At 36.1% G+C, this 27,990-nt stretch overlaps 1 protein-coding gene across 1 annotated transcript in view; it reads left to right on the plus strand.

The window, feature by feature from the left end:
- Positions 1 to 27,990, plus strand: part of ARHGAP42 (Rho GTPase activating protein 42) — a 140,790-nt gene that overhangs the window by 84,414 nt on the left and 28,386 nt on the right. Inside the window, exons 5-9 of the mRNA XM_014886584.2 lie at positions 11,168 to 11,269; positions 15,680 to 15,790; positions 22,150 to 22,254; positions 25,635 to 25,764; positions 27,596 to 27,696. Coding sequence (XP_014742070.1) covers positions 11,168 to 11,269; positions 15,680 to 15,790; positions 22,150 to 22,254; positions 25,635 to 25,764; positions 27,596 to 27,696 — 549 coding nt within the window. The remainder of the gene's footprint in view (positions 1 to 11,167; positions 11,270 to 15,679; positions 15,791 to 22,149; positions 22,255 to 25,634; positions 25,765 to 27,595; positions 27,697 to 27,990) is intronic.

The following is a 27,990-nucleotide window of genomic DNA, read 5'->3' on the forward strand; positions in this document are numbered from 1 at the left end:
GAGGACTGGAGAATTGGGAATAAAGTGTAAGATGAAATAACTGAGCTTGAGGAACTGAGGCTACTCAATGGTCATGAGACAGCTGCATACCAAAAAATCTGCTGTAATGATAAATAACTCGTGGCAATCTCTTTAAGTATTATAGGTTAACAGGCATCTGTCTCTGGTAAATAGAGAAGTACAAATTGTCTTTAGCTTTTCTTTTACTTACATAAATCCTCAAGTCTTGATTAAAGTTTCTGAACTGTGAAAGCTCTGAATTGCACTTATAAATACATTTCATTCCAAGGTTTTGGTCCTAGAACACTTTTATTTGGGAAATAATCCCATATATGTTGTCTAATCTGCTATTTGACTTAAACTAGTATTAACAAATGCAAGAACTGAGAAATCAGAACTTGCATTTAATGAAAATTTATAGTATACAATTATATTTAAAATAGATCAAATGTATTTTTCCTTATCTATTCAAATAAATGTAGGGAAATACCAAGCAGTGAAAGACCTTTTTTTGCCATGAACAAAATAATTATAATGCCAGTATGATTAGCCATTGCTTCTTCTATACTTGTGTATGTGAAATATTTGGCAAGTTTCAGAAACAGTGGTGAAGAGCTCAGTATGCATACATTTAATCCAAGAAAGTCTTACTTTCTCCTGTGCAGAGCCAAACTATTAAACTTGGAGATAACACTGGCTGAGCACCTGGACCCAGAGGTTTTTTTTAAGCGACTGCTCTTCTTGGGACAGCTCTTGCTGTTACACAAACGAAACAAAATTATTTTCTCATTGCAATTTGCTTCAGTTCAATTACAGTTTCATTCAAAGTTGATAAACGTTTAGGAAGTTACCAGAAAAAAACAAAACAAACAAACAAAAACAACAATCCTAAAAGCTTATTTCATTTTAGTGTATTCTTTTAAAAAATGAGAGTGAAAACGCAAATCTCTCAACTAAAAGATAGTGGACACAGTGATGAAAAACTGCAAGTTCAGTTTGTTAAATACAGGTGTTTTTCAGGATAACAGTTAATGTTATGTGCATAATCAGCTTTAATAAATTCTGTTAAATGCAGCTTCTCTGTTATAAGTGAGTGTGATTAACTGGCTCACTGACTAAAACCAGTTTCTGAAGCTGTGTTTTTTCTGCAGTTTAATAAGATTCTAATTTGCATCGTAAAGAAAACAGATATAAATTAAGGATAAATAAATTAGTCCCATGTAGTAAATTGGAAAATAATTTACTATTCTGCCATAACATTTAAGAATTAAGGCTTAGAATAAATGTGAAAATTGGTGGAATTGTTTAAGTGAGCATACCAAGTATACCTTTCTTGGCAAAAAGAACCGTTAATTTTTTTTTAAATCTACAGCTAGTAAAAAAAAAAAACAACTCAGGTAGTATCAGCCTTTTTACTGGAAAAGGACAAAAGAACATAAAAAGGCAAGAAAACCTGGACATCTTCTAATTAAATTAAAGGTTTTATCCTGCTAATCTGCTGCAGCCTATTGTAGTGTGTGTCACGGGAAGGACTTGGGAAGGTTGCATCCTGACCCTGCACAGCTTCTAGAATTTTACTGGACTCCTGAGCTGTGATCAAAAGTATGAACAAAGACACCGACCTTCAAACTTAATTTCCAGCTGACAGGGGAACTATACTTCTTAGTGTTTGAAGGCATGGAGGATCTGCCAAATAGAGTGTGGTCATTCCACTCACCTGTTATATCCTTTCTAGCCTTGGTCACAGTGTGGACAGGGTCATGTTCCACACCTGAAAAACAGGTCTCAAGGTTGTTGATGAGAGTTTAAAAATCTCATGAAGGATTTAAGAGAAATACAGGAAGTGCGCAATTGCCCAGGCACAGAGCAGGTCAGGACTTAAAGAAGCAGAGAGTTTGGTATTCTGCTCCCTGCACAAGGTGTCAATCTTCATTCATCAGCTCAAAGGCACCTAGTCCCCTGCTCTTCCTCCCCTTCTTCAAAATTAGACTTTATCCTGAGTTTCAGCATCCTTTACCAAAACCAAATTCATTGTGTTTTGACAAAGGCAGTTGCGTTCTCTTACTCTACAGGGATTACTTGTGCTTGTGTGTGTTGCATAGTGCTACAGCTGTACTGAACACTTAATGCTTAAGTTATGAGTTTTTTTAAATGGGTATGAATTCATCTGTTAATCTTATTCTGTTACGTGTTAGGGTTTTCTTCAGCAGTTTGGGGGGAAATTGAGATCTCTTTCTGCATTGCTTCTCTTTGTTTCATGGTGTAGTTAACAGCATAAAAATAGTTATAGTTGCAGTTTGGGCATTGTTTGTACATTTCTCAGATGATGTTGGGTCTATGGGTCTTTATTCCATATATATGGTGGGGTTGCCTTTTTCCATCCTAAATAGAAAATCATTTGATCAGTTGTATCGCCATAGGTTTCCCTTCATCCGGTATCTTGTTCTATCTATCCAGCAGATTCTGCAGGGGACTGCGAATATACAAATTTGAATCACCTACCAATACAGTAACTTTGCTTTTGGTAAAGCAAACTCTGAAATAGCTATATTCCAAAGTGAAGTGGGTGATAGTATCTGGGAAGTATCCCTTCTGTACTGTAACATAAATGGACATCATTACTTGAAACTTTATTGTGTCTTGGTCGATATGGGAGCATCAAGAGATCCATTTTTCCACCAAATAAAGCAGTTTTGTTATTTTAGGACCTGTCAGGTTATAGTACCTACCACAGAACCATTTGTTCCTGTGGAGTTTGCCAAGAAGGGATGGTCTCAGATTCTTGTCTTGATGAGAAGATTAAACACCCTCCCCCAAGAAGTAATCTGAGACCACTGGGTAAGCTTAACAGCACCACTGGGGAGGCATAACTTTTCACCCCAAAGTGATAGTTTGTGTTCTTTTATCAGTGTTGTAAAAGGGACTCTGAAAATAGATGCTTTCAAAACAAAACAAAACAAAATTACTTCTGACATTGACCTCAGACTGTTTCTTTTTTTTTTTCCCCAAAAAATATCTGTAAACAACACAGTTTCCAGTTGTGTGTGTTAATCTAAAAAATTTCTCATAACACGCCTCAAGTTCTTCCTCGGGTCAGCATCACAGTCCTGTTGCGATGACGTCGGAGATGTCCTGGACCATGAGCGGTGCTGAATGTGCTGCTGGCATGCTGAGATCAGTGATGTTGGCTGATTGGTTGGCAAAGATGAGAGATTCCCAAAGAGTGGTCAAAAAAAGAAATTACTAGTTAAGAAAGAGATATTTTTGTCTGCAGCTTTTAAAATAAAGCAGTGAGTACGTGAATTCTTAAGCTGGTCTGTTGGAATTGCTTTATTTGAATGACATTATGTTCTTTGCAGCTTTTTTTATCTTTGCTCTAAGTGCACAAAGCAAAGATCTTGCTAACTGTGCAGATGAAATGGCCTCTTCATGAGTTCCTAAGGAGTGTGGCTAACTTTCTTTTCGAAATCATTTAAAGTCACAAGGTTTTATCCAGGAATAAGACCTTTCCTGTTATGATAAAATATTTTAAATTTAAGAAAGGTGTCCTAAACCTGATGCAGGGAAAAGTAAGTCAATTTCTGCTGTTCTAGGAGGCTTCTCCATATTACTTAAGAAGTAACTTGATAATATCCTAAGTAAGCTATTCCAGCAAAAATACTTCATATTTAGTAGACAGTAAAGCAATAAAACTAGATTACGTGTGTAGACTTACCAGTCCTGCTGTTTGGGCAGGGATTTAGCAGATTCCCAGACACAGAGCAGCTACTCCTGGAATCGGCAAATGCCAAATAAACTCGAGACAGCTTCGCAGCTGAATAACAGGGAGTCTAATATGTCCTGCTTTGTGACCTGACTGTACTGGCAGATCTGCACGTCTTTTCACAGCAATGCTGGGAGCTTCCAATATTTTTGTTTCCATTTCAAGAGGAAATTTTTTGAAGAAAAACAAATGACATCTTACAAACACATTTTTTCATTTAATAGTATCTTCTTTTTAATTTAAAAACATCTGATAGAATTACATAGGGAATTATTAGCAAATGGCTGTAGGATTATCCTCTTCCAGGATACAGTTTTGAAAGTACCTGATACTTGGATTTCTAAGGGTATTACAGAGGGAAAAGAAAATTTTCTTCAGAAGTTTATGAACCTGAAAGTAAATTATCTCTTGCAAGGTTATTCAGTATTTTACACAGATGTGAACTCCAGTTAAACTTAAATTAGTTTTGGGTTGTTTCAAGTATATTTCAGTTTTATGTATTCTTACCTGATTTTAATTGAAGTTATTTTTTAAACTGCCAGTTTCTAATATCTGTCTTCATAGCTTTAATGCTGCTAAACAGTCTTGTATTTCCAGTTTATTGCCTTATTATACTTCATAGTTGCAATATGTTCTTTTTATTATAATTATTTGTGTCTTATACGATATTGTTTTCTGGATCATCATGGTTTGCATATGGTTGTTCTTTTTTAGTAAAGAATTGGTTTTAAGATTTATAGTCATTTGGACATTTAATTTTCTACATGATGCATTCTGCTTCAATTTGGAAGTGTTTTCACTAGCAGTTATGAGGAACATAAGACATAATTTATGACTATATTAACACTATTTTATGTCGATCAACAAGGATTTCTTTATGAACTATGGTACAAATTTGCTTCGCTTTATGTTACTTGCTGACCATACATAAACCATGTCCTTTAACCTTCCTGACTTTCTTAGGGATTTGGGGAACCCTATAGCCTAACAATACATTAAATTCTGTTTTGGAGGAAGAAGAGGAGGGAAGAACTTTTATATTACCTTTTCACTTTTTCTTCTGGAAAAAAAGCTTGTGACTTCTTTCAACTTTGTCTTGAACCCTTAGCATTCACATAAGAAATCAAAATTTCTACTAGAAAGAAATTCTTCCCATCCAGACATCTATGAAAATGCGCCCTGGGGTCTCAGATGACAGTGATAATTTCAATATTATTAAAACCAACCAAAACCCAGCAACTCACCAACTACTTCCATGAGAATGCTCAACAAAACCTCAGGCAACATAAAATGGAAGGTGAATTTACGTTTTTTCTCCTCAAAGGAGTTGTGAGACTCTGAGATTTTACATTTTCCAAGAAGTCCATAGGATCTTAGCTCAAATCAGTCTTTCCAAAACTAAGCTTAGTTTATTTTCTAGACTACAGTTCTACTTTTGTTTGTCCTGCTACTTAGTAAGACATGGTCTCCAAACTTACAACTCCAAACAAAATCCCACCAACTTCGTAGAAATACAATTTGAATTTTTGTTTGGGAGGTAATGAAAAGGTGGCTTCAAAAAAATATTTCTGAAGTCTAACATTCTAGCAATGAACCATCTCCAGCCTGTTGTTGCAAAAATCAATGTTCTTGCAGTTGTTGTCAAAGACAAAGGAGAGGGATGTGTCTTTATTGATCTGTGCGGAGTTCACTGTTGCCTTCAGGTTCTTCAACTGACAATGTGTCTCACTTGATCTATATTCAAGTCTTACTGCTGTGTTCCTGTGCCAGTTTCTACGACTCAGTTGGAGTTGGTGAAAAAAATATGTACTAATTTTGGGTAAGGGCAAGAAAGAAATCATCATGGCTATGTTTCGCTTGCTTTCTAACTAAGGTATTCTCCTCTTTTCAAGGTATTGACATCTTTTTTTTCCAGTTTCTTTGCAATGATTTTTGGTTTAATTTCCTTTCTTGATCCTTTCAAAATAATTTCTTGCAAAACATGTTTGTTTTATGGTTTCAACAAGGATAATGTTTTGGTGGGGTTTTTAAAGGATTAGCTGTTAAAATGTGAAAATATTAATTTTGCAACAAACAAAGAGTTAAAAAATTTCTTTGTGACCAGATACAAGATGTAGCTAATAGATAAATATAACAACAAAAGTTATTGCAACTAAAAAAAAGGGAGGTGGATGAGAAGGATGGCAGAGGCTCTTTTTGTAAAAATACAGAGGAATAATTTATGTAATAATTCTGAAGATATATGTAACAATTTTGACATTAAATACTGGACACAAAGTAGTGGTAGACCATTATAAAAATACCAGATTTCTTGATGTTTCCTCTGGAAAAGGAAAGTCAGCTTCAAAATATAACAACTATTTCTGCTTTATATCTAAATATGCAGCTAGTGGGTAAAATTTGTAGAAATCATGCCAATGATTTGTAGCACGTATATGATTAGTTACAGCATGGAATCAAAATCTTTCTGAACAGGAGAAAAACTATCTGACTCACTTGAGTCAACTTTTTAATAAACTTCTCAGCAATTGATGTCTGGACTTTTCACAGCCATAAATATTTGTACAACAAGGAATACAAGAACACCTTTTGAGTTAAACTTCTAATTGGCATGCCTATAATTAGAAGTATCTCAAGCAAAATTTATTTCTGAAAAGGTGATTTTTTTCTTTTTTTGAGGTTGTCTGATCAGTTTTGAAATAAAACTATGCAGGAAATCTGAGCAGAGAGAATAAAACCAGGAATTAAACCTGGATCCAGTATTACATGACTTAGGTCTCTCAAGAGGATACTGGCAGTTAGTAAGGCTCCATTAAAATCTGTAAGCCGAGTGTGTGGTTAAGGGCTTTCCTAATGGGGCTCCTAGAAATTTGAAGCATTTCAAATTGTAAATATTTTTGAGCTGATTTAAGGCTTGACACACCTGAGAATGGTTAAACAACTATACAGAGACATTTACAGTGTTTAGAGTCTGCAGGACTCAGTCTAGACAAAAGGTGTTGATGACTTATACATCAGCATAAAACATATCAAGGATTAATATTATGTAATTTCTTTTTTTCTCTGCTTAGATTTTTTTATTGCACCCACCTAATATCTCACATGGATTTTGGGTGGGAGTTTTTTTCATACGTTCTAGCTGATATTTTGAAAGAGATGGTTGATACTTTGCCAGGGCAAAGGGAAAGGATGAGGTTTACTTGCTGGAAAGATATGCAAGGATGAAAGAAAGCTGGAGTCTGAAGAGAATAAGAGACAGTACAGAGGTCAGGAATTAGTATCTTCCTTATTGCCACGTGCCTTAAGCTTTGTGTCATGGCTGGTGCAGTCTGTTCTGGTAACAGAGCAGCACAAGCTTTCTTATCCAACCACATCTCTTCTCCTTGAGGTTTGATCCAATGTGGAATCTGGGCAAAAGCAATCATCTGTCTCCTAAACTTTGAGGAGATAGTTTTGCACGGCAACTTTCTTTGAAACCCTCCTAGTATGTGGAAAAGTAGATTTCTCAGTCTTATGGGCACAGATTGCTGGGACCAGGACACAGATAATTCATCTGGGCAATGGCTGTGTGTAAGAGTGTTTTGAGGGCTGCAGAAGAACAGGCTAAAGTTGGAAGGAGTCTGTAACTCCACTTAGGATGCGCCTGTGTGCTCTGAGTCACTGACTGAGTGTGTGAGACAAGAGCAATTTTGGCATAAACAGAAGTGTCTCTTCTCATCCAGAATATGAATCACCTGCTTCTGAGTGTATCTTTTTTCGTTAATTTTTATTAAGTAAACAGATTTCAGAGGCTTCAATACATCCAAATATGTGGTTTTTACTGGCACAGTGTAGGACCTTCCAAGCAAAGGAATCTCACTCACCTGTTGGGGCCAGTATCTTTTATACTTTTCCCAGAAACATGTCTGAGTAATCAGAGCAATGCCAGAAACATTGTCCTGCTGCAAACTTTTTCCCAGGAGTATCACTGTTTATAGACACTAATGCAGTCTAAATTGCCAAGAGATCTTTATTCCCAGTTTACTTTTGTTAGTCTTTTTACTTTGTCAACTTCTACCTTTGAAGGAATAAGGTCTTGTTAAGTTAAAATCTGGAAAAGGAGGAAGAAGTTGATCAGATGTGCTGTCTCTGAAAACACTGCACTTGGGCCAGAAGTTGTCCTGGTGAGAGGCGAGCTCCAATTTGTAGTTCTCTCTTTAACGTAACTGGTATAGAAAATTATGGAGGCAGTGGCTGAGCAGATCTGTGGCAGTGTAGAGGTGCAGTCTGGGAGAGGGCTGACAGAAGGCCATGAGAGCTTTCAAATTCCATGTTTCCTTATGGGTGGTGCAATGGAGATCTTTATGAAGCTTCACATAAGATATGTCTTAAAACCACAATTAGTTTATTTGAACTTATTTTTTTCTTGTTCTTGGCAGGCAAGGGGGCTTATCTCTTTAGATGTGATTTTTTTTCCTTTCACATATAAAGAGAAGATGTGATAGGTAATTCACAGGTTTTGTTATAGATCATAGGAGAAAATAAAAGCAATTGGATTCAGTGCAATGGGAGCCACATTAGGTGTATCAATGGTCCCCTCTTGGCATTGACATGTATTTGATGTGTTGTATGTAGGTATTTCAGATGGCAAAGTCCTGTTGTCACACCTTTTTCCTTGACTCTCACCAGGTAGCTGAGACTTCAGGCTCTTCCAGCTCTTGTTAGTAAAAGTTATGTTAGTGTCAAGTTATGAGCTCAAGTGGCTAACCAGACTTTGGGTTATTCATTATGTATTGATCACCTTGGTTCTGAGACAATAGTTCACAAGGCAAGATGAATACCTACTGTTCATATCATAAATCTATGAGGGAGGGAGGGATGGAGGGAGGGAGCAAGGAAGGAAGGAAGGAAGGACTGGCTGGGCTGGGTAATCCCAGTCCAGCTAATCCTGCAGGAGCTGTGCCCATGGCTCCTTCCTTTGGTCATTCCTTTGGTCTGATGTCTGAGACAGCAGAGGCGAGCACAATATCAAGTCCAAATGCACAGTATGTGCTCTCAGCACCCAGGCCTCAGTGTCAAAGGCTATGTCAAGATACCTTCTGAGGCAGGTGGTCTAGTGGACAGGATATCCACCACTGAACTCCAGTAGCTTGTGACCAAAGGCTAAAACACTGCAATCAGGCAGACTCCTTTCCCACTTTACAATTTCATGGGGAAGAAAAAACCTAAGAAATCATTCTCTTGACTTTTTCATTGCATCAAGTTTACACTTGAGTATTTCCTGAAGTTGATGACTTTGACACCTTTGTCACTTGGATTTTAAAACAGTGTGGTTCATATTTCTAGTCCAGCACATAACATCATTGTCTCAGAAGATAAGAGAGTATGTAACTAACTGCACCCTTTATTCAGTGATCAACTGAACTGAATTTCTCTTTGTGACCAAAGGTGCTGTTGAGATACACAGGTTGCTCTTGCTTCATCATGAGGACCTGGCACTTGAGTATTCTCCAGCAAAACTGTGGCTGTGGAACTCACCTATGATTTCAGTCCCACAGAGGTTGATTTCTTGACTTACAAGTTATTTGTCTGGCCTTCTGCCTTCTATCTTTTAAGAATGTGTTGGGAAAGATTTTGGGAGATAATTCTTATAGCTTCTTTTCACTTGTTAAACAAAATACAATCTTTTACTTTTCCTTTTTTAAATTTTGTCCTGGTACCTGCTTCTCCGTAATTAAATATAGAAGACACTAGTTGTTATTCTGTACTGTTATTTAATATTTTGTTGGGTCAAGAGTCTTCTTTTCTTTCTGATGTATTTTGAAGATATCTCTGTTGTGAAGTAGTAAGAACATTAAACTGTGCATATTTTTCATACTAAATATATATGAACTTTTTGCAGGATAGAAAGTATATTATGTGTTTTATAATCTAATAATTACTGTTGTAAACTTTAGTCACTGGAGCTAATCAGTAAGTGGTTTTTGTTACAGCTGGTTGATAAGTTATAATTCATGTCATTAAAATCTTCCTCCTATTTCTTATTTCTCTGACTGACCTGACTTTCCCATGATGTGAATAAGGAAAACAGGGTGGTGCTACAATGCAAGCTAGTTATTTGTTTTTGTATATAAAAATGTCTAGGGAGAAAGAGGTCAGGAAGAGAATCACTACAGTTCTTAAAATGACCTGATGTTACTGCACAATGTCCAGTAATTAGTTTTCTATCATTAATAGTTTTTGCACATGTGTAAGTAGGAGTGCCTGTCTTGAAGCCTGTTTTTGTTTTCTCAAAATATTCAACTTGTTAATCATTAGGACTTAACTAAGATTATAAAAATTACTGGCAGAAATATATAATTTAATCGTTAAAATTATAGATCTATCATTAACAATATTCTGATGGGATATCAACTTTTTTCTTTTATTTCTTGAAAATTGACACTTCTTGAAGGATGGAAAAGCTTTTGAGAAACTTATCTTCTTAAATTTCAGATTTAAATTTCAGAACAGCAAGTTTTAAAAGTTTTGAAGTATGAATTCTGAATTTTTTGCAGAAAATAAGATGTTTCTTAATTTACTCAAAGTAGTAGCTTTCTTTTGTATTATGTAGCAGAATAGTTTTATGGTAGAAATGTGAAGATTGGCTGCACGTGATGAGAAAAACAAAGAAGAGCGGGAAAGGAAAAAAGCAGGATAACTTTTAAATGAGACAAGCTTAAATATTCAGACACATCAAAATATTATTGGAAACAGACTTCTGGACCAATTTCCTTTTGCAACCACACATATGCTTTTCCATCATCCTCATATTTTAGGAGTGTGGGTGGAAAATAAAACGTATTAGTCTTAAATGCAAAGAATAGGCCCATATCTTTGTCACATTTTCTACACTCACCTACATCCTCCACAGTGAGGGGTTTTTTTGGTGGGTTTTATTTTTTGTTTGTTTGTTTTTTGGAGGGGGGGGGTCGCTTGTTGGGAGGGGTGTGAGGTTTTTTGTTGTTTGCCTGTTTGTTTGGGTTTTTTATGTTCTTGGTTTTTTGGTTGTTTGGGGTTTTTTTTGTAAAAACAGTGTGGCAGTTAGGTACACTTTGAAAACTTGGGGAAGATTATTTTGTATTAAGTGTCTCCTTAAAAATATATCACTTACATAAAATTTTGCGTATATTTACTATGGGAAATCATGCAAGTCTGTTCTGTGGGTTTGTTATTTATGGAAAAAATCCTACTTACTATTGCTTTTAATAAGTGAAGCAGTTCTCCTACTGTCTTTAGGTCAAATTCAGAATTAAACCCTAAAAATACTGGAACCAACGAAAGTGGTTTTATAAGGAGGCATATTTTGGCACCTGTTATTTTTTAAATTCAAGTTAGCTGTGATATTTAGTCAAATACTTTACTTGGGAATGTTTTGTTTTTCAGGATGGGAAGAAGAAGTTTGACAAGGAAAGTGAGAAATATTATTCCATCTTAGAGAAGCACTTAAATTTGTCAGCCAAGAAGAAAGAATCTCATTTGCAAGATGTAAGAACTGAACACACTTACCTAATTTCACATTTGCATAGAAATCATGATAACAAACTAGCTCTCTTCAAGACATGCTGTATTTTATTAATGTAAAATTGTGATGTTTTCTGGTAGTTATGCTTGTTGTGACTATAAATTCTTAACTGGGATGAATAAGACCCAAATAGGAGTTAAATATTTGAACAAAGCAATATTCTTTGTTTGCAACTTTATATATTTCAAGTACAGCTAATGTTTATTGGTTGCAACAATGGAATTATATTAGTACAATAAAAATGTGAGTTTTATATGTATAATATTAGAAAGCCAATTAGTTAATTGCTTTTAGGTTTGCTATTTAATATATTAACTGATGAAATTGCACTTCTCTTTCACATAAATTCTAATCCAGGAGACTGAACTGAGATCACTTCAGTGATGCTTCTTTTTGCTTCTTCTTCCTCTTTTTCATCTTTTTCTGAGATTGCAGCACCTGAAATTGCCCTGAAATGGTATCTATAACTTCAGCTTTGAAGAGTCTGTACTGCTAATTATTTTCTGTTAAAAAAATACAACATTAAGACTTCTAGTTTAACAGGAGTATCCCAGGGGTTTTCAGTATGCTGGTAGAAATTAATATGACTTGTCTTTGAAGCAAATTACAATAAACCAAACAATATGATATCAATGACACTTTGGGAATTGTGCCAAAAGTAGTTTAAAATTATTTTGATGGGATTACTGTTATCATGGTGGCTCTTAAATTATGGAGGTTGATTTGCAGATGGAATTTACACCAAAGGTGTGACCATCACTCAGTCACATTGTAGGATTTTTTTTTCACGTTTACCAATAGTAAACATTGAAATAAATACTTGAATATTATAATTTAAATAAAATAAATCTTAGAAATTAATAACTTCTAAAAATGTCTATATGCTGGAATTGCTGTTGCTGTCTATATAATAATCAGTCTAGATAAGACCTTAGTTATGTAGGAATGGTTAACTGTTCCACTTGTATGTCAGAGCTTTCACTTTTCCCAAATATCTTACGTATTGATGAAAACGCAGTTCTGTTAGAGGCTAAGCCCCGGCTTAAAAAAAAAGAAATTCTTACCAAATTTTGGAAAAGCAAACTTAAACACTAATTTGCTCTAGAATACAAGCAAAATAAAAGAAATAAAATATTTTACTCTTGAGGCATGAGAATAATTACAGTCTAAAAGCAGCAGCTGAAGTGCAAAGTAACAACTGTGAATCTAATAAACTATGGTAGAATAACAATGGATTTGGCTCACATCTATAAACTAATGGAAAACCAGAATAATTTTTTCCAGTGTGTCCTTAAGTGACATATCTGGATTTAAAATTTTGTAACTGAGGCTGAGGTTTTCTGATTTCTGGATCCCTCCCCTGTAAAGGATAAAAGGCATAACTTGGCATTTCTCTCTTCCCTGGTTTTCTATAGCTGTAGATGTGCTGAATCAGCAACATAGACCCACCATAAATAGAAGGCTCAGTGTCAAATCAGTACCAAAATTGTTAACCTGAGAGACTTCTGGCCTGTGTCTGTATTGTAAGTAAAAGGAGGCAAAGCTGCATTCCTGACTGAAATCCAAGATAGCTGTTGACTTGCATCCCGAGTGGTTTGGGTGAGCCCCATTTATGGCCCACATGTCCAGGATGGAGTGTTTTGGAGCAGCCCACAGCACAGCAGGGCACGAGCAAAGAGCCAAGCAGTGCTGGCAGCTGGGGCTTTGGTACCCCGGGCAGGAGATGGGAAGTCCATGCCTCAAGCCAGCATCATGCATTCAGGGAGGTGGAAATAGCATTTGTTGACTGCTACATGGGAAAAATATGGTTCTCTTGAATGTATGAGGTTTCTTGATACCTCATCACATTATGTAGGTTAAAGAGTACTGGAATGAGCAAAGATCTTATACTCTGTTGGGTTATTTTACATATCCTACTTGAGTGCCATTGAGACCACCTTAATTAGGCATCTGAAGTTCGATGGTTGAAACATATTCTGTAGAGAGCAGTTTGCATATATTCACCTAACTGAAATATGGTGGATGTTTTAAGAGCCTGGAAGACTGCTGGTGCAGTTTACACAGGTGACTGGCTTTTTTCCTTTAGCATCAAAAAGAAACTTCATAGTAGCATCTTTTCACTGCCTACAGGAGCCAACAGTGGAGGAGAAAATGGGCAGAATTGAGTGATGTGAGAAATCTAATAAACTTCTGATTTCGTTTCTCTGAAATCTGTTCCAGAATCAGTCTCTAAGCTTATGTGAAGTTCTGGTGTATATATTGAGGTGATAGCCTACATCAATGAAAATATTACTCACTATAACTATATATCATACAGGTAGAGACTCAAAATCATATCTATCAGATCTCTTTATTTTTTACATGCAGTTTGAAGTCATAGAAGAACATGGAAATACGTTCAGCTTTTGAAACTTTAAGATCACTTATGAAGTGATTCTTACAAATCTGAATCCTTTGGTGTCAACACAAATTCTTAAGCTTCTACAGAATATATATTTGGGGAATTCTGAGTTAGTCCCTGTTCACTGGTAGTGATTATGGCCCTAAACCATATTTGAGATGGCACTTGGTTGTTGTATCATTACAACTGCAATTTGCTTAAATGCTGTTCAGACTAGGGATGGATTTAATTAGGTGTTTAAATACTTTTTCTGAGGCAAAGCCTAAAAGAGACAATTTCTAAAACTATGACTCATTATTTACGTACGATTAAATGAGAGAGCTGAGGTCTGTTTCAAGTGCTTATTGATGGCATTTTTGTGAGCAAGGCATTGCTGGATCATGTCCCAAAGTGATGGCAACTGCTTCTGCTCAGCTATGCATCACTGTCTTTGAGATAGATTATTTTTGTGGAATAAAACTATTAACAGACTATCAGGGAAAGGAGTAGTGAAACACACTATACAAATGGCAAATGGCAGAGTTAATTTTGAGGTAGAGCAGTTCATTATTGGAATTTTGAGTGCTTGATTTCAGCTTCATAGTATTCATTTACTGATTTATTTTTTTTAATGGACATGGGAAGGAAATGCTGGTACTGAATGATTTGAAGCATATCCTTAAGGCTTATGTGTTGAAGTAACGTTAGAACACTGGGCTAGGGAGGTGGATCAATATTGTTACGAGCCTGGACAGCCAAATCACAATAGTAGCTTGTCCTTGAGTAGAGAAGCAATCTTAATTATATATGGTGCTATTGATGGCCAGATCCTGCCTGAAGGATAACACTGACTTTTTGCTTTTGTTCTGTTAAAAGTACTAAATCTCTTTTATTATGTGTTTGCTGGTTTATAGTTTGCTGTCAAGGGAAGACAACATCAAGCTTTCCCAATTTCCCAGCATTTGTTACTTTTAATGCCAGAATTAAACTAGAGAATATACAGAAGTATCCTTCTGTATTTTAACTAACATGCATCAAAAATAGGTGATCTTATTCATGTTGTTAATGTGTGGTAATATTTTGACCAAAGAGCAAAATCTAACTTGTACAGCCCAAAAGGGATTTGCTTGAGAAAATGATTTGTTACGAAGAAGGATAAATTGAAATGGAATCTGCATGTCTTCTTTAAACATTATCTACGTGCTACACTGCTTGTCTGTTAGTTCCCTCTCCTGTGGCTTGTTTAAATTGAGAATAAAAGCCTATTACTCTTTATCAGCTGATAAGAGTTAATTCTTTAGCTATTTAGGCAGAAGACACTGTACTGATAGTGGATCTCTATGTAGGGTGGTATTAGTCAGGCATTTCTGACAAGTATTGCCTTGTAGTTCTGTCACTTGAAAATTAAAACTTGAAATATATTTGATTTATGAGGTTAGGGACTTAAATATGTTTACATTCCAAGAACATATGACTCATACTGTAAAATAATAAGTTGCAAGATGTCATTGCTAAAGACAGCCTATTTAAGAAAGAAAATAAGGTTTTGGGAAGGTATTTGAACCTGAGGAATAGATACCATTTCAGTGCATATGATACTTAAATATTTCAATAGAAATAATTATATTCTTGTCCATCCTTGATTCCTACACTGCTCATTTCTATTTCCTTTTCTAAACTTACATATGCCAAGTACCTGCTGCCACCTTTCTTTCCCTCCAGGCTCTCCTAAAAACTAAAATATTAAAGAGCAAAAAGAAAGAAGAAACCAAAAAAGAGCGAGTAAAAGGCATAGGCTGAAATGTGTAATGTTAGCTTCTTAAACTTACATTTAGTTTTTTTAAGTAGATATTCTAATTTTCAGACAGAAAAGTGAACTCTACGAAACTTTGAAATTAATTTTGTAGAAGATCTGTTGGTTAGTGATATAACCTGTTTTTAAAGCAACAACGAGACTAAACTGATGTTGTCTCTATTTAATTTTGTCTTTTAGGCAGATACACAGATTGACAGAGAACATCAGAACTTTTATGAAGCATCATTAGAATATGTTTTTAAAATCCAAGAAGTACAAGAGAAAAAGAAATTTGAATTTGTAGAACCTGTAAGTTTTGTGTTTTATTTTCTTTAGAAGGCATGCATTTAAAGCTGAAAATTGAATTCAAAATATCAATTTTTTGCTCCCTTTTAAAGTTTTGAATGCAGGTTCTTTGTATATAGACAGACATTAAGATCTTGGCTTGGGCACTTTCCATGTTTATTGAAGGATTATGTAAGAGTTTTGTATCTACTGTGAAGTGAAATGTCTGATGACTTGAAGTGTGTGTAACATTTTAATGGGACATCATGTAATGTTGTGTCTGTGCAACACATAATCGATGTTTCCTAATACCATGAATTAATGGATAAATTTTGAGCCAGTTTTTAAATTTAAGCATTTTGAGTAGGCAGTATACACAGAAATTGTTCTGAGTTGCACATGAAGTAAAATGAAAAATCAATTTTTCTGTAGGATAGGTAAGTTTATTTTTTTTTTGTTGGTGGGGTCATCTGCATTTAGTTTACTTTGCACATAAAGGAAAGCATGTGTTGGCATGCCACTAAAGAGTAAGATAAAGTTGTGCTTCAATGTCCATATTTAAGTCTGGGATTTCCTTCTGGATGGTGTTTCCATCCCCCACCCTTAACTCTCTTCTGTGTCAGTCCGTACCAAAAGCAGCTTCAGTGTGATATGCTGGCCTATTTCCATGCCCTAGCAGCTGTATCACCACTGTTCATGTCATGCAGACAGGCCCAGCTTGCCAGTTGCCTGATGTAGTTAGTACCTGTAGCCCTTGACAGAGAGCTTCCAGTGCCATGTGTCCCTTCCCATTAAGCACACTGAGCACAGCAGAGCAATGGTTGTCAGAGGGGAACATGACAAGTGTAACTTTCTCTCCACACCATCTCCCAGCTTCCTTGTAACTACTGAAGCAGCACTCTTGACTGTGAAATCGGTTGAATTACATCTCTAACACCCCATGTCACCAAGAAGAGCTTCCCAGTTGCCTTCTTTCCATAAGATGAGAGTGTATTGTATTGTGAATGTTTGACATTGATGCAAACTAATGAACCTGGATTCAGCAAGAAGTACTTACAGAAATCCTATCTTTATGGCATACAGCTGCCAAATCTTAGAGACTAAAACTTTGCTCGGATTCCTAAATAAGAACATTTTTCTACCTGTCACAGATTAATCCAGAGTGTGTCTCTCTGTCTCCTTCTGCAAAACTCTCACATCCTGGAAAAATCTGGCAATCTTGACCTAGCTCTGACCCTAGTATAGAAGTCTTTATGCTTCTTTAATGTAATAGAAACTTTCTGTATTGAAAAGACCTTGTACATTGGAAAATATTGTTCAATTGCACATGGTTAAAATCGGTAAAATTTACTTTTAAATGTCTCCATTTCCATACTGTCTCAGATCAGTAGGCCTTCCAACCCAGTATGACATACTTCATGTTCCCAGGGAAAGTGCAGGAAATACTCTGGTGACTGGGTAATGATAAGCCTTGCAGTTCATTACTTCTGACTTTGGGTGTGAATTTATTTATAATCAATCTGGATATAGATGGAACTTAAATTATAAGATCAGTTAGTTAGAAAATTTTGACTCTTCAAAACTCTTAATTTTTGTTTGTAGTCTGTTGCATACAACGTGCAACAGAGCATTTGCTAAGACCCATAAGGCAAAATATGCCTTGTGTGAAAAAGTAAATTAAAATACAAATTAGCAATAGCATGAGATTTAAAATAAACCAAACTAAACACACCAAAGAAAACCCAAATGCTTCAAAATAGGCTTTCTAAAATTCCTGTTTATGTAAGTGATGTTGGAAGTATGTGCATGTGTTCCTAGATGAAAGGTCTAGATAAGGACAAAGCCTAACACTTTAAAATCCGGTATCAAAAGCATTGTCATATTATTAATTTTCCTCTGTGTGCTCCATGAAGGTGCATATGGCAGAAGATGCCTGGTGGTGTATCTATATGGACACTCCTCCTCTAGAGCTCTGATGGTTGTGGGTCATTCTAGTGTATGTGCTGCCTGTGCCTCGGATTTATCAGCACAGTGTCACGTCTTCAAATAATTCTCAGTCTGACATCTTGCTAACAGACTCGCTGAAGGAAAGTTTAACAAAATAAATCTGTTCGTGCAATGAAGGAGGAAACTGATGCCCATGCAAAAGAAGGATCAGTTTGTGACATGAGAATAGAACTTGAAAAGCAAATGATCTGTTGGACATCCTTTCAAGACTTTCAGTTTTTCTATGCCAAAGGATAAAGACAATCTGAGAACCAGAGTGGGAGAAGTAACCCAGCAAATATTGCCTTGTGGGTTACAGCTAGGACAGTGGAAGTCAGTAACAGCTGAGTGTGTTCTCTCCTGGAGGAGACTCAGGAAAGATTTTAAGGTACAGATGCTAGTGACTCATACAGTGAATAGAATATTATAATATTTAGAGTAGACTTTTGCAGCTGCTTCTCAGGCCCTGGGTTTCTCTTTGTTTACTGCATATTGATCAAAGAGATTTCTAAAGTGTACTAGTGTGAGTAACTGACATACTCCTATTTGCAATCCTCCCAGATCTTGATTTTTTTCCAAGAAAAAGCCTCAGGTTTTCGTACAGGTAATGAATTTAAACTTTTTCTGAAGGACAAATTAGTGTTCAGATTTACAGCTGGATAAACAATAAAGCGAAATAAGTGACAATAATCTGTCTTGCCAGCTTTTCTCTTGTGATTCTAAAGAAGCTAGTCCAAGCCAACAGTGCTTTCTGAGAGTGTTATGCTTGTTAAAACAATGGAAACACCTTCCTAAAGTTCTGCTTTGTCCTTCGGTGATGCCAGGACTTGCTTGTCCTGTAAAAATCAGGGCACAAAGTTCATAAGCAGTAAACTAACTGAAATGTGAGGAGTGGTCAGTTAAATGTTTATTTAAAGAGAAGAAAAAATGAACAGCCAATGGAAAAATACTGCTTCTAATTGCATGTGACTTCACAGTGGACATTAAATTTGAATTTCCCTTTCTTGCATTTTCTACATTATTAACTATGTTCACTTTAATCTGAAGAATAAGTGCTATCTTCTTATAAATAAAATGAAAACAAGGAGACAGGGACTTCTGGCTGATGTGCTGCAGGCCAAAGGTTAAATTCCTCCCCTATCCGAAACCTAAGTACAGTCTTCTTCCTGTGAGAATGAAACGACCAGGCAGTCTTGAGGTCAGCAGCTCTACATAAAAATAAATAAAGTCTCAAGAAGTAGTTGGATTTTGTTTCGGGTTCTGTGTGGAAATCGTAATGGCTCTGGTGTGCTGAGTAGCTCTGTATTATGGAGATCAGACCCCAGTCTTTACTGATGTGACTAATTAGATACTCAGAATGAGGTAACTATAAGACACTTATTAAAATGAAAAATCGTTGAGATGAAAGCATCAGGCATTGTTTGTGATGTTTGATGAGATAAACTACCTCTTTATATGTGAATACCACCTCAAATTACATTCTGAAAATTTTCTTTGAAAGGAAAAGAGTCTGATTTTTCTATTCTTGTTTTTAATTTTTTTCTTCTATTTAATATTAATTTATTTAAAATTTTGAGCCTGCTTTTAGCAGCAGTGCTGCTTCTAATGCCAGCAAAAAGAAAACCACACTATAAGCATAAGTCTAGGGTGAAAGACCTTGGCTTTTAAATCTCTTCCATACAATGCTATGACTGTGCCTGTTCTAATGGAAGTGATTCTGGAGATGCCTTAGTAGCACAGGCCCATTGGGCACAGGGCATTTTCTGATTTCTGTTTTTCCACTGCTAGTGACATGTACATTGAAGTGAATACCATCCTCAGTGTCATTTATCAGCATAGAGCTTAAATATGCTGAACTAGGACTTGCATAATACTTTTTTCTATTCCTATTTTTCTGAGTGCTCAGAGGGTTTTTAACCAGGAAATCCTCAAGGCCAGATCCTCTGCAATGCACAACTGCCAGAACACCTGAGAAGTACTTTAACTGAAATTAATTCAGATTTTTCTCAGGTGTTTTTCTGGGTTTTTGGGTTGGCTTTTTTTGCCACTGTTATATTTTTGCTTTCTGATAAATTCAGCTTTGCTGCCATCTTGTGTTATATATTTTCCTTGGTATTTTTCAGTGTACTCTCTAAAAGTATTTTGTACGATACAAAGTGTTTTTCTTCAAGTATTGAAGCTGAAATTTAAACAGTTTATTCTCTCAAAATGCTCTTTAAACTGATTTTTAAAAGTCAGGCATAAGCTGATACACTGAAACTTTGTCCCACTAGTTCTTTATTTTAATTTTGGTATGCATTATTCTGGTGATCTGGCTGCAGTTTTGCTAATTACTAGTGCTAGTGTTACTGCACTATCTCTTCAGCTGAAAGGGGTGGGTTTAGCAGCAGGCTCCTGCTTGCAGATTATATTAATCCACACATTCTTTTGACTGGACCAAGGCAAAGTTAGCCCAGGAGTAGTTGTGCTGAAGGATCTGAAGCATCTGAAGGAGCTGTAGTTGGGGACACTGATGACTGACTGAATCTAGAGAGTGAGAATGGGTTTCACATAACTGGAGCCAAAGCAGAGCTTTAGTTATAATTTGCATATTTTGTATTTTATTCATAAAAAGGAAGATTAATTTTCTTTCTTTTTCTTTGAGTAGTTATTTCCAGATTTACAGAATTAGAATTATAGTCCAGAATTACAGAAAATTATAGAACTCTTTCTATCTATTTGCAATATTGGAGGTTTTAAAGATAAACTGTTGTATTTGGACCTCCCTCAGAAACACGTAAATAATCAGTTGAGTAATAATAATAATAATTTCAGGGTCCTTAGCTGAGGTATTAATTTCAGCTGTACAGATGGAGCATGTTAAGCTGAGATTGATTTTTACAAGATGTGGAGCCTTCCACTTGAGACTGCATTGCCTTCATTGTTTGATGGTGGAATATGGTTCAGGAATTCGCATCCACTGTAGAGGCCCCACAATAACTTGCTTTTATGTCCAAGGATCTTCTCAGTTCTTCAGGCTCTGTGAGTGGCTTCCTGGGCAGCCCTGGCCTTGCACCATCTCTGCCTGAGGCCAGGGTTTCCTCAGGTCCTGCAATGCCAGTAAAAGCCAAGAGCAGAGTCCTTGTCCCTTGTGTTGGTGCCCTCACTGATGGTGTGCTCAGCTCCTGTGGCTTTAGCTGACTCGGGCATCCAGAGAGCAGGCAGCTAAACGGGCTCTCTGTAGTCTCAGAGAGAGCAGTGGGAGAGGGGAGGATGAACAGTTTAGCTACAGCTCTTCAAGTAGGGCTGAGAGTAAATTTAAAGAAAATATAAGCGCAGTAAAAACTACATCTTTATGCTATTCCACTTACAGTAATCTATGGTGCTGGTAACACAAAGCAAGTGCATTAAATATGAACGATGGCATTTTTGTTGCCTGAGTCTAGACTACTTCAGTAGTCAATGAAGAGAGATAAATGTTTCCATTGGATCATTCATCCCATCCTGAGAGAGAAGTCTGTAAAACGGAAAAAAATTATGCTCTGGAATACCTGTGGTTCTTTACTGAGTCAGAAGACAGCCTGGACAGCCAGTTACTTAGCCCAGATGATAATGGTGTAAATATAATAAGCAAATCATTTTTATTGTTAAAACTTCTGTTATTGTAAATCAAAACTAATTTCTGGTTTTTTCCCCGTTTTCTTCTCTTTTTTTTGTAAGCTAAATTATATTTACAAAGAAATCAGTCCATGATAAGAAATTAAATACTTGTTATTTAACAGCAGGTGGGGTGACTTACAGCAATGTCAAAACACTTAAAATTTAAAGCAGAATAAGGTAGAAGGCTTTTAAGAGATGTCAGGAATGCTTTAATTCAAGACCTAAAATCTAGTTACACTTTTTACTACTTGAGCATTGTTGTAAAGCAAACTTTAAAAGGACTTTTCAACTGGATATATGCAGACTACAGTGGTTCTGTTGGAGTCAATCACAGACATACCAGATAAAGTTTGCATTTTGTTCAGAGCAGGAAGAAATAGTCTGGGTTTCTTGTGTTGTACTAACCTATCCAAAACATACTTTCTAGAGTCTCATTTGTGGAAAATAGGTCATAGCCCAAGTAATTACTATGAAGAAAGTGAAAAAATATTGAAGAAAAAACACTTGAACTCTGAAATTTTAAACTTGGAAAATGCACACCAGCAAAGACTCCGGCTGAAATACTGGATAAAATGACTACGACAATGAATTAAATTATTATGGAAATTACAACTTCATGACACAAAAGCACGTATAACATTTCTCTTTCTTAAGGTCTCATCATGGATTCCTTCTCAGCAAAACTTTGCTTTTGAGTGTAAAAGCACAGTGTTCCAGGATTAAAAAAAGTATAATGCTTCTCAATTTTACCTTTTCAGCTCTTGGCCTTTCTTCAAGGATTATTTACATTTTACCATGAAGGATATGAACTGGCTCAGGAGTTTGCACCATACAAGCAGCAACTGCAGTTCAATTTGCAGAATGTAAGGATGATTTGTATTTACATAATTTAACTTTCTAATTTGCTAATTTCAATTCAGGATATTAAAGTAGACTTATAGCACTTTATTGAAATTCTAAATCTTGCAATGTTTTAGTAAGCTGAAATCAAATTCATATACAAATAGATAAAATTATTTTTATAAAGTTAATGTAATTAAGATTCCTGACAACAAATAACTTTGGATAATAAATTTGGATAATAGATTTGTGATTTTAGGAGCGAGAACAAAAAAAAAAGTACAGCAGCCAAGTGTTTCTTAGAAAACACAGTGGTCCAGATAGATTTAAACTTGTATAAAATCTTTCTTGAGAATGAGGCTAAGTGGAGGTACCAAAAATGCTCCAGCTGGTACAGAATGATACAGTTTGTCGTGCTGTCTGCTGACTTCCCACTGGATATAAAGCATACTTGGGAAGCCATTCTCTGGCTGTTCTCTATACTGTTGAAGAATAGGTGAGACCTTCCTCCATGGTGAGAACCTCTCATGAGCATTAAGGTTCACCAGAAGAAAAAATCTCTTTTTGTGTAGAGAGTTACACTCAACTGAGCAGATGTAGATTGGTCTGGATTTGGTAGTCAGAGCCATACAAGTTCCTATTTTGGGCACAAACCGCCCAAAAAATTTCATAACTATCAGAGGTAACTAAAATGCATTTAATCAATATACTTTCCACTCATCATAAATGCTTTATACAGGTATATATTTCTTTCACTGTGTAATTCAGATATTACATTTCCAAGGACATACAAATAAGTAGGTACAAAAAATCTGTACATACTTTGCTTTTAAGCATAGCTTACACACTCTGCTTTTAAGGCAGAAATTGAACTTCAAAATGTGAGTATTGAAGAAGCCCCACATATTTCCTGACAAGTAACATCAAAGTCCAGAACAAAATTTTTACAAAAGTCCATATCATTCTTTCAAGAAAAGAGACACATCTGTTACATCCATTGTAACACCATCTTCCATTTTACATCTCTTGTTCATATATATAGATCCCATTTTAAATGCTACTTGAGGAAATAAAGCTTACTAGATGATTAACCTTTTCCTTTTGGATCAAAATGCAAATGGTGTGTCTGTAGAGCATCCCAGCCATTTGTCCTTTCAAATTTTGTGTTTTCTACGTTGTTTGCTACTAAGACACTTTCAGATAAAGACACAAGGGGTCAGTGTTGTTGCACAGCAGTTTCACTGAAAGACTGAAAAATCTGCTTCAGTCCAGAGATTTACTTATTTTAATATGGCAAGTTCTAAGAGGAGTATGAGATCATAGCACAGACCAAAACGGGCATTGTCAGTAATCATATGTTTCTTCTATGCATGTCTCTACAGAGGCAAAATTATTAAAGCACTTTTTCAATATCAATTTTAATTAAGAAATAGTTAAATTTAATGTTTTCTAAATATTATTTCAGCACAACTTGAAGTCATAAATGGATTACAGAGATAAAGAGAGTTGTGAAGTTAGGAAGAAGGATCAATGTATTATTACTCTTTTTTGATTATCTATCAGAAAACCTATGCATAAAGATAGAGTGGGGATCAGTACATCACTCACCTGTGTTCCACAGCAGTATAAATTCTGGCTTCAGATCTAGATCCACAGCTTCACACAGCCAGATGAGTTCTCTGCATACTTGTCATTCAGAGCATCACCCAAAATCAGATTGAAGTGAAATAATTTATATAGGTAAAGACAAACTGCGAACAGGGAGAAGTGCATTCAGCCCATCTGTAACTATCAAAAGTACTCCTCTCCGTTGCATTGTGTGTTCAAGTCTTGAAGGATCTGAACTGCTGTTTCTGTTCTTGAAAATGTCCTATAGGTCAGAGCAGGAGCAGGAACAGCTGTTGAAGAGTAGTGGCAGACCAACAGCTCTTAACAGGTCACCATGTTCTAACATAACTTGTTTTCACTTTAACTATCTCAGCTGGCCTGTGACATACTTTGTGTGTACATTTGGCTTTGATTTCTGTGATTTGATTCAAAGACCTAGCTGTTTATAATTAGCAATTAAAAACTAAATAGATGGAGACAAGCTCTTAAAGTGGGGACGTTCCTTCAATGGCATGTCCTTCTTAAAGGTCTCGAAATGATCTCTCTTAAATTTGGTCTGAACTGATACTTCTTCTGAAATATGAAATTTGAAAAGTTCAGCTTTGAATTTTACCTCCCTCTCTAATAATAGTGTTTGTCTTCAAGACCAAGATTAAGAATGTTTACTCTTATACTATTGTGCAACTAACTACACAAATGGCCCATGAAAAAGGGGAAGTATTCTCTGGTGTATAAAATCCTGAGAGTATCTTTCTGACTAGTGAGGATTCGAGTCTGTAGATGATTCTGTAGAAATATTACCAAAATCTTTATTCTGTTCTTTGACCTATAGGAACAGACTGTTCAATATCTGATATTTAATCAATCAAAGCTCTGGCATCTCACAGTAATTCACTTCTGCTATCCCATGCTAGGTCCGTGGAGGGAAGCCCTAACCTCAATGAATTCACTAAGAAAAAGTAACCATTTATATACATACAGATATAGGAAAATATGGAAAACCCACCTTAGTACCATAATTGTTTGCTTTGTTACATGTCTGGTTACACACATGATATTTAGGACAGACATGCTTCTTCCATGATTTTGGCATAGTTCTGCCATTTGTGAGCTCTACCTCTCATTTTTTTATGCTGAACTGTGGTGTTTGCCAAGTCAAAACTTGTTCATGACAGTGCCATTAATCTGACTATTCTGAGCAGCAGCACCTGTGGTATCACTGCAGATATGGATACACAGAAAATTTGTCTTTTCCATGTGTGTACAAACTGCAGCTGTCCTGACTCATTAGCCTGGCTTTAACCCAAACTAGTGTTTTCTGCACTGTACTTAAAGTGCTTCAGGGGGTCTTGCTACTTTAGGTTTAGGGCTAAGTTTCCAGCAGCTTCTAGTTTAACCAGGTGTCTATTTGAGAATCCCAGAGTGTACAGAGAGAAAGCCTGTATCTGTCTGCAAAATACTATCTAAACATACCTAAAGATATGAAATGACCTCCTATCTGAGGTTAGTGGCCTGCAGAAAGAGGAATGGTGCTATTTTCGGCTATGTTTTCCTTACATTTACATGCCTAAGTTGAATTCTTCATTACTGTGTTATTCCTAGGTTTCTAGCAATGAAGAGTATTATTCTTTATTGCATTTTTTTTCCCTTTTCCCCCCCTTTTATGTCTCTGGTATGCTTTTGTTAGACTCCAATACAGTCTCCTTGGCATTATTTGTAATTAGTTGTTCACTGTTATTTTGGTACTTGCATGAGATAACATGGGGTTTTGTTTGTTTCCTTTTCTGGGTATTAGACTCGGAATAACTTTGAAAGCACTAGGCAGGAAGTGGAGAGACTCATGCAAAGAATGAAATCAGCCAACCAAGATTACAGACCACCAAGTCAATGGACAATGGAAGGCTATCTCTATGTGCAGGAGAAACGTAAGTACAAAAAGGAAGTTGTATAGCAGTTGTATAGTAGTTTGCTGTAGTTTGCCCCAGTGGCTGACTGGTAGCAAGCTCTGCTCTGGCTGGCTGCCCTGCACCTTGCTGCAAACTCCCAGCATTCTCCTTTGGCTCCCTTCTGTGTCCTGTACTTTCCCTGCCTGAACAGGGCCTTTAGTTCAGCCATCAGGAGCACCTTGTACCAGAGACCTCCAGTGACCCAGCCATCTTAAATGATCATGTGCTTAATGGAAATAAAAGGTGTAAGAAAAGGTCATCTAAGTACCATCTTACCATAGTTAACCACAGCCAGTTTTATCCTCAGTAGCACTGCAACTTTTAAGAACGCAGTCTATTTTTTAATTGATTAATAATTATAAAAGAAATCTGTGTTAAGTGGAAATTACACTGAGCTGCGCTAATGGGGAAGGGAGAAAAGGAGTAAAGCACCAGGCACATGCTGTGCTTCATTAAACAGTGAGAGGCCAGCTTGACATCTTCGTACTGAAAAGAAATTTTTATTATGGAGTAACAGGATCTGTGATCACTGTGTAGTGGGAAAGGTGCTAGTTGTATAATTAATTCCTTGTCATGCAAGTTTTCTTGCCTACAACCCTTATCCTATAGGTTCTTGTCTAATTGTGAGCAACTGGGTTAAATATTTGCTATTCTTGAGAGTAAATTCTGTATATATTTATTGCTGGTAGGCATGGTGGTAAATACAGGGTTTTTTTAAAAATGGCACTAGGCCATAAATTGTTTTCTTTCAGATGGATGGCCAAGAGTAAAAAGCTTAAAGTTGCAACACAGGTGTCTGGCTACAATTTTCTAATGAATGAAGGTGACTTCTTAACTCATGTAAAACTGCTTTGAGAGTGCTCTTCCGTCTTATAATGTGCTAAAAGAGATAATTAATTGCCATCAGAGGAAGAAATGATCCTGAATAATTACAATTTTGTTATGCTAAGTGAAAACAACTTATATAGGAGCAGAACAGCTAACTTTGGAGGGTACATAACCATTTGAATTTTCAATTAATGACTTTACTTTCTTCCAGAACACAGGCAACAGGAGAGTTTTCTCAAAGTCAGCATAACAGACTGTATAAATTTCCACAGCTATATTTCTGGATTGACAGAACATCCAACTTACATGACCGATTCAGTCTCTCATATAACCACCGCCTTTGTGGGTACATCAAGAAATCAAAACCTTTGTATCTATAGTAAACCTTCTAGGGTTTTTTTTCCATTTTTTTAATTTAATACTTCACATTTTAAAAAACTCAAACAGAAACCCATTAAAATACTTTTTTTAAAAAAGACAGAGTTCTTTCTTTTTGTCTTGGTTCTAGACAGGACAGGGTTAATTTTTGCATTAGACAGGAGTTGGGCATGACTAGATCCTCACTCAATACCACCTCATCATTTTCTGGGGATAGGGGAAGGGATCCTTTCTGGGTCTCAAATGTGGCAGAGGGAGAGCTCAGTTAATGTCAGGTGTCTCCATGTGGTGAGCACTCACATGTGAATCATTTGCCTCTTGTACAGGCTGTTATTAATATTGTTGCTGCAACTGTTCATTTTCTTATTTCATTGCTGTCTCCAGTATAATTGTTCTGACCTCAACCCTTGATCTTTATGCCTCTAATTCTTGTCTCCAGCCCACCACAGGGGAGGGGAAGGATGGAAGAGGGAATGAGGAATGCATGACCATTCCTTAACTATAATATATTTTAAAAAGAATTAATGTTTAATTTTTCTATTCTAATTCCAACTATAATAGTGGTAAAATGACAATTACTTTTGATGCTATCTCTCTATTCTAGGACCCCTTGGATTTACATGGGTAAAACATTACTGCACTTATGACAAAGGAACGAAAACTTTCACAATGAGTATAGCTGAAACAAAATCTGGTGGAAAAGTGGTGAGTTACACGTCCATGAACACATTCATGAGCTGTATATTCCATCTTTTTTATAAAGCATTTAAGAACTGCTGAAAGGGAAAAATGCAAACAGATGAGGCTGTTTTCGTAGATGAAGCCATGCATGTATCATATAGCATGGATAAATGCTTAAGTAATATTTTTTTAAAAACATATTTAAACCACGTATTAAATAACTTCTCTAATGTGATTGTTGTAAATGTGTATGAAATTTATCACATTTGCACAGAATCATAGAATGGATGGGGTTTGGAAGGGGGCTCTGGAGATGTC

Source organism: Sturnus vulgaris, chromosome 2, assembly GCF_052056855.1.
Source record: "Sturnus vulgaris isolate bStuVul1 chromosome 2, bStuVul1.hap1, whole genome shotgun sequence".
In the NCBI taxonomy this organism is placed as follows: Eukaryota; Metazoa; Chordata; class Aves; order Passeriformes; family Sturnidae; genus Sturnus; species Sturnus vulgaris.